The sequence below is a fragment of the Corvus brachyrhynchos genome, unplaced genomic scaffold, assembly GCF_000691975.1.
Source record: "Corvus brachyrhynchos isolate BGI_N302 unplaced genomic scaffold, ASM69197v1 scaffold70, whole genome shotgun sequence".
In the NCBI taxonomy this organism is placed as follows: domain Eukaryota; kingdom Metazoa; phylum Chordata; class Aves; order Passeriformes; family Corvidae; genus Corvus; species Corvus brachyrhynchos.
Window position 1 is genome coordinate 4,374,344 of NW_008236217.1, and position 7,957 is coordinate 4,382,300.

Consider the following 7,957-nt stretch of genomic DNA (forward strand, 5'->3'; position numbering starts at 1 on the left):
CGGCACCTGCCCGCAGCAGCCCTGCCGCCGCCGCGCCCGCCGTCCGGGCACGGTCTGTTCCGCCGGGAACCGCTGAGTTCGAGAGGCGAGAGAGGCATCCTGGCCGCTGCCGGTAGTTGGCTGTAGCGGTGGTACCCTGGGGATGCCAGGTAATAGGAGTTCCCGTAGGACAAAGAAAATGTAGACAGAAAGCGCTGGCGGCATCCCTGCGTCCTTGCAAAAATGTGTGGAGTTGGCAGTGCTGAAGCTATTTGGCTGAACCCAGAGAACTGGATTTCTACACATTCCGGGGAATGCTTCTGCTCCATTCATTGTGAGTTGAGAGACATATGGAGATGCAATTACGTGGTTTATAACTGCACAGTGCTACAGGGCAAACCCAGCATCACGTTAAGAGTCACTTTATCTAGCTATGGTTGGGTACAGAGGATTGTATATATATGGAAGAGAGAGGAGTTTGTATCATGGTGCTAAAAAAGGTACTGACAAGTACCCCTATTACTCAGAACCATCATCTAGTTTAGATCTCATTATCCTACAAGGATTTGTGGCTAAATATTGTGCTCCAAAGTAAAGATGTGCTAGCAATAAGCTGTATCTCCTGTAGTGTCATATGCTTTCTATGCCAGCTACTGAAATGTAATGGAGAAAATAAGAATTCATATGTTTTCTGTATGACTTTCTTTTTTTTTTTTTTTATTAAGGACATTTCCATTAAAAGGATCTTTAACTTTTATAATTTCTCTTCCCTTCATCTGATGTAACATTTTACTTCTGCCGTCAAGAATAGACCCAGAATAAATATTACAAGAATCAGTCAAAATAAAAATTCTGATTTTATATGTATAGTTGCTGTTTATGGCATTTCATGAGGAAAATTGCACTATTTATAGTTGATAAATATTATTTCCTCAATACTTACTACTTTTTGATTTATTCATAGGAGTTATGCTGAAGAGGAGAGGGTTGTTGTGGCTTGCTGTCTTGATAACCCTGTGGGTTTCCTCAAATGCTCAGGGTAAGTTCAAACACTTCTTAACTGGATACAGAGTAACTCCCAAAGTTAAAAGTCGTTGTAAATGTTGGCTTACCTGAACTACAGTGGGAAAAGTAATAAGAAAGGAATTTTTTAGAAGTGCCTGGGATATTTGTGGTAGATATACCTTGCCAATGCTGAATGAAGATTTCTCAATATATCTCAAAATTACTTTTTTTAGAAATTTTTGATTAATATGTGTATAATCCCAGAAATAATTGATATACTTTTCTATGTGGTGGAAATGTATGGTGAAAGTAGCATAGACAGAATCACTGTGTGGGATGAATATTTTAAAAAGATAGAGGTGGAGAAATAGACATCTACAGATGAGATATAAGTAGAATACAAATTGGCACAATGCCAGATCCTCATTTACACCTCACCTATTGGTTGAAGTCTTTAAAAAGCAAATCTCTTTTTTGCGGTCATCATGTAGGCACACGGATCCTCATAATTTGATTTCCATTATCTGGTAATCAAAAGATAGGAATTGCCTCAAATTCCTTATCCATTCATATAAATTAAAATATTTAATGGATAAATTGCTACAGGCATCCATGTGTAGGCATATATGTGGCATATAGCATATATATATACAAGTACCTACTATATAGTGCTAGAAAATATGAAGCCATACATATAAATATATAATCAAAAGTATTTGTACACATAGAAGAAGAGAATTGTCATGGAAATGAAAATGTTGGGTAGTAAATATGATTCACTTGCCTGCTAGCAGAAACAGTTCCATTTGTGGAAGTGGGAAAGTACTGGGTTTACTCTGCTGGTCCTTAATGTCTGTCATATAATTGCGGTTACTAATTATAGTGTACAGAGCTGTTTCTTGTAAGACTTTCTGTAGATGCATTGTCACACACTGTTAACTTTTTCAGATGGTGACAAGGAAGAGGAGACTACCTTCGATTTACTTCAAGTCAGTAGCATAAACCGAAAGACAATTGGAGCAAAGGTGTTCCGGGGCCCAGACCCCACTATGCCAGCATATCGTTTCATTCGGTTTGACCATATACCTCCATGTAAACCGGAGAAATTAAAAAAGATCATAAAACTAATACGGCAGAATGAGGGCTTTATCCTTTCAGCCACTCTGAGGCAGGACAGGCAATCTAGAGGCACTATCCTTGCTTTAGAGGGTCCCGGCATCAGTGAGAGGCAGTTTGAGATCATTTCCAATGGCCGGGCCAACACCCTGGACCTTATCTATTGGGTGGATGGCTTCCAGAACGTGATTTCCCTGGAAGACGTGGACCTTGCTGACTCACAGTGGAAGAACCTCACCGTGCAGATAACAGGGGAGAACTACAACCTCTACGTTGGCTGTGACCTTATTGACAGCTTCATCCTGGAGGAGCCTTTCTATGAGCAGCTGAAAGCAGAGAGCAGCAGGTTGTACTTGGCGAAGGGTTCCACTCGGGAGAATCATTTCAGGGTAGGTGACGTGGAGAAGCTGGGGTCTCTGGTGTGGTAAGAAGGTAACTGCAAGTAGTTTGGGAAGATGCAGTAGGTGCAGTTTTGTTCTCCCAATGCCTCTTGGATTTGATGGGGTCACAGGTGTTCCCAAGCAGACTTTCTTCAGAGTGTGTTTTTATTAATTGCTGGATCTGTGTTGTGTCATTTTGGGGTTCCTGAAAGCAAAGGCCTGGCAAACCAAAGTCTAAATCCAGGAAAAGTGTGAAAAACCAATTTTTGGGCTTTCCTATACATCCCTTTTATTTTCCAGATGTAAGTCTTCTAGAGATGTTGGATTTTTGTGGTGATTTGTAGAATTCTTTGCAAATTTCTTGAAGAACTGGTTTTCCATTGAAATATATCTATTCAAATAATGAGAACATGTCAATATTTTTGCTTTTTATTTGAAAGAAGAAGGAAAAAAAGAATTTTTAATGGAGCTGAAGCATGTGGTATTGTTTCATCCTGTAACAGAACATCCTGGTTTGCCATTTTGAACATTTCTTTTCAATTTAAATCAAAAAAAGAGGAAAATGTTGAAAAAATAAATAGAATAAAGAGTTTTGATCAGCACTGTAAATGAGATTCTTTTTCTTTTTGTGAAAAACATTTGAGATGAAGTACTTATAAGCTTTCTGATTTTCCTATCAAATGAAAACAACCTTCTGCCTCATATCATACAGTGATATGATCTGGCCCAACAGCTTTAAGGATGGCTTCTTTTCTCTCACAGCTGATATCAAACTGGAACTCATGGCTCCAAAAATTTCAAAAAGCCATTTTTTTCTCATCATGTTGTGCCATCTTGTTTTCAGGCAGAGCCTGACATGCTGGAGGGATGACCAGTTTTGGCAGGGACGTCAGAAGTTCTTGTCCACAGCCTCTCCATTCCTGCCTCCATGACTAACTCACTCCACCAGTAGTGCTCATACAACTGTTTCTGAAGATGTACTGTTAAGTGGCTCACTGAAATAATCTGGTTTTTAATTACTTTTTTTCTTCTTTGAGGATTTTTTTTCCCCAAGTGAAATAGATACGTGTCTGGTTTTAGAGTATTGTCTCAGGGTAGCATCAGCACAACTGAGAAAGCAGTGAACTATGGTGCATGGGAATAACTGGCTAAGGATGGAAGTGTGATGGTGCAGGAAAGTTGGCTTTGACCGTATGACAAATGTCTTGTAGAACTACAATCTAAAATTCACTATGGAAATGGAGATTTGAGCTCTTAGTGGATTAATATCTTTTAATGTGACATGTTTCAGAACATACCTAGCTTTGTGGTTTATAGCACTGAAATTGTATATAACAAAACTATAACCACTTCTGTTTCTGTGTCTCAGGTTTAATGCCTTGTAGATTGTTTTTTATATATCTGCTTATGTCTGAATCTAGTCAGTAGCATGGGATTGAAACAGGAAAGTTATTAGTTACTCAAAAATTGATCTTACTGTTTTTAATTGCTATTTAAAATTATCATTACAGGGTCTTTTGCAAAATATTCAATTAATCTTTGGTACTTCAATAGAGGATGTTCTGCGTAAGAAAGGATGCCAGAGAAGCCAGTCAAGTAAGGCTTTTGTTGTCTTGTTAACACTGTTCAATATTAATACTGTGAAATATTTAATAATGTGAGAGCTAGAAATGTCAGCAGTGACTTATCGTCCTAAAACTATGCAACAGATCCCTTTGAAATGAAAAGTAGAATGAGTTAATTTTTGGTGGTAATGGGAACTTATATGTTTATATGATGTCATTTCTACTCTCCAGTCTATTATTTTAGTTTGGTTGCTTAGGTCCATAACTCTGAGTCTCTAAGTTGGGAAAAAAAATGTTGAGCAAGAAATTAGTAGAAATGGAAGGAAAAATGCATATGTATGAAAATATATATTTTCTTACATGAGTTTTCTGTAATTCTTTGAGCACGAGATGGGTAATGGTTCTGAATTCTGCTTCTGACTGTCAATGGGCCCACAAACTAGTCTGCCATTCTTAAAGACACTGAATTCATTGGCTGAAAGAGGCTTTGGGTTTGAATCCCAAAATATTGTTAATGAAAACATCCTCAGGAAAATAAGAAATCAAAGGAAGAGGTAGGGAAGGCATGTATGTTATGGGCTGACGTGTTCTTGTTAGTCCAGTTCATGCTTACCCCGCCAGGAGGGGAGCACTCTGTGTGTAGGCGTGTAGTGGATTCCTCATAAAAGAATTAGGATTATTTGTCAAATGTGTCCTAAGGTTTTGTACTCAAGCTCATAGGAGGTGCTGACTGTTTTACTTCCCAGTGCTTGTAGCTGACAATAATTCTCAGTAAAGAATTATTTAGCAAATAATTCAATTCACAGTATTTTTACTTTTACTTTGCAACACGAAAGAGAACGCTACAAGATGGAAATTTCTTGTGCAGGAACAGAAGGGAATAAATAGCACAGTAAGGCCATCAAAATTATTTAAGAGGTTTGTTATGTGCATGTCTGATTCTGACATTGCCTATCCAGCTTAATTACATACTCACAGAATGGGTCAGGTTGAAAAGGACCACAGGGCGTCATTGGTGTAACCTCTCTGCTCAGGCAGGGTCATCCTAGATCACATTTCACAGGATTATATCTGGATGGTTCTTGAATATCTCCAGTGAGGGAGACTCCACAACCTCTCTGGGCAACTGTTCCAGTGCTTAGTCACCCACACAGTAAAGAAGTTCCTCATGTTCAGGTGGAGCTTCCTGTGTATCAGTATCTGCCCATTGCTTCTTGTGCTATTGCTTGGCACCACTGAACAGAGCCTGGCTCCATCCTCTTGGCACCCTCTCTTTAGATATTTATACACATTGATGAGGTCCCCTCTCAGTTGTCTCTCCTTGAGGCTGAATATGCCCAGCTCCTTCAGCCTTTCCTCAAAAGAGGGAGGCTCCAATCCTTTAATTACCTTTGTAGTCCTTGGCTGGACTCAATCCAGGAGCTCCATATCTTTCTTGTACTGAGGAGCCCAGAATTAGACACAGCACTTCAAATGTGGCTGAGGATGAGGAGAGGGGCAGAATGGTTCTTTTCTGCCCATCTCTCCAGCCTGTCAAGATCTTTATGGAGGTCTGTACAGCCCTCTGGGCTAGTGGTCACTCCTCCCAGCTTTGTGTCATCAGTGAGCTTGCTGAGGAGGCATCTGTCCCTTCATCCAAGTCATTGATGCATGGTTTAAACAATACTGGGCCCAGTACTGAAATTTGGGGGGATGCTGCTAAGGACAATTACCACAGTTGAAAAGCCATGAGTGAAGTTACTGACCACAAGATACATATTTTCCCATTTTGATGGCTCACTTGTTGAGCTGAAGTACAGGCATTAAGATGACATATTTTTGTGTTAATGTTCCATAACAGCAAGGCAGATGTTACAAATGAAGGTCCCTCAGCCCTGAGGACACAAAAAGAGACAGGACTGTGTTTTCCCAATGTATCTTTAAGCCTAATATGGGAATGTGACATACGGTGAAATGGTGGCTTGGGAATGCTGTTTGGTTAAGGGTAGAAAAGTATGCCTGTGGCATAGTGGCTGCAAATCCTTTAGGCAGGATTTATACACTGCACTGGATAGGAAAGATAACAAAAACACACCTAAATAGGCACATCAATAAAATCCCTTCTTGAGTTATATCAACAGAATGACATTTGCATATGTGAGAGGATGCACATTTTACTCTTCTGGTTTCTCATTTTAAAGATAATCATGTGGTCCTTAGGAAATTAGCAGGAAGTCAGCAACAGAGAACTGATTTCCCAGTGATCCCCAGGCATCTTCTTTCAGTCATTGCCAAGTACCAGTAGGAAGTGAGGATTTAGTTCTTCTAACATAGTTTTGGTTTATGTTTCCTGATGAGATTGCAATTTTATTAATGTCCTCAGAATGTTCTGGTCAAGGCACACTCCATGTTGGCTTGAAAAATATGAAATTAATGATCTGAGAAGTGCTATGGGGGGATCTGAGAAATCTAATGTTTCAATGTGGTAGGAAAATTGCATTCTTTCCAGGGAATCAAAAACCAGCTGAAATAAACTGTTATGACACAGAGAGTTCTGATCTGCTATGTGGTTTTCTTCCATCCTGTAAAAGAGGCTGGACAATTGCTTCAACTTTGGAAAACTGTGAATAATTTTTTGTAGACCTTGGCTAGGTGCAGATGTTTCATAGCTAATTTAAAAGCACATCAAGCCAATAATTTTAAGTTTGGTTGAGAAGTAATCACTTAATGTCATATTGTGGGTTGGTTATTTGTTCTTTTATTTTTAGCCTTCCAAATGAATGAAGAATACTTTGCTCCTGTTTTCATGTACTTCTTTGTTTAAATATAACACTTTACATTGTATGGTAAAGCACCAAATCAAGCTCTTAACATCTCTGAAGCTTGGCCACCTTTGGTGATTCGTCAACACTGAATGGTGTTGGGGTTTTGAAGCATATGTTTTATGGCACATGTTCCTGTCCTGATTTCTTCTTTTTAAATTGCTGTATCCTTTGCTTGTCTTTTCTCTTTGGTAACCTTGAGCTATTCCAACGTCACTAAATCTGGTAAATAAGTCTTTGTTGAGAGATAGGGTAGTGTGGACTTCTGTACAGCTGATACCAAATTTGAGTGTATCATGGAGTCCTTAGAGAAAGCTTCCATGGAATCCATAAGACATTTACCTGATAGACATTTAAATGCTTAACAGAACACAGACTGTTTTATGTAGTTTTCTATGTGCTTTTTTCTTATTAATTACAAATCAAGCTTTCTTTATGTTATTTTTCAGGAATGTGCTGTAGATAGGGATGTGTTTTAAAATTATATTAGAACATGTCCAGTTCTCCCTGTCGAATGCATGCAAAGTTCTGTTTTAGTTACAATCTGCCTTTTGGAGGAGGGTTTGAAATGACAAATCAAATAATCAGTCTGATCTTAGCTTGACCTCCATTTCACTTCAGAATGAAACTACTGTTATAACAGGTCCTCTTAGCTTAACACTGGGCAGTGCAATATAGAGCAGCCCAAAGTCTGGTATACATTGCATAATGGTCCAAATTTGATCCAACCATGGAATTTATGGATGGAACAAGGACAACAACTTTCTGCAAGGAAACTCTTTCTCCTGCCTTTTTCCCTGCCTTGAGAAAGTTTGATAGGTCATGAACAAATCTGAATCCTTTTATGTCTGAGTGGCTAAATGGGTTTGCTTTTTTGATACTGTGTTCTTTTGTTAGCCTTCTTCATAAATGAATGTGTTGCAGTGCCAACAATTTTAAAGCGAGGGCCATGTGAGACACAGCTTGGCTCTTAATTTTGAAAAGGGAAAGCCTATAATTGGAACCAGCTGACATCTAACTCCTCTTTTATTCATGGGTTTAATAAGCATGAAGCTGTGCCAAAATAGATGTGTTTAAACCCTACCCATGGGTGCCAATCTGTGATTTCAGC

General features: G+C 39.0%; 1 protein-coding gene across 1 annotated transcript in view; it reads left to right on the forward strand.

The window, feature by feature from the left end:
• Positions 1 to 191: 191 nt before the first annotated feature.
• THBS2 (thrombospondin 2) overlaps positions 192 to 7,957 on the forward strand; it is a 31,994-nt gene continuing 24,228 nt past the window's right edge. Inside the window, exons 1-4 of the mRNA XM_008643310.2 lie at positions 192 to 313; positions 944 to 1,018; positions 1,933 to 2,489; positions 3,992 to 4,076. Coding sequence (XP_008641532.1) covers positions 949 to 1,018; positions 1,933 to 2,489; positions 3,992 to 4,076 — 712 coding nt within the window. The 5' untranslated portion in view covers positions 192 to 313; positions 944 to 948. The remainder of the gene's footprint in view (positions 314 to 943; positions 1,019 to 1,932; positions 2,490 to 3,991; positions 4,077 to 7,957) is intronic.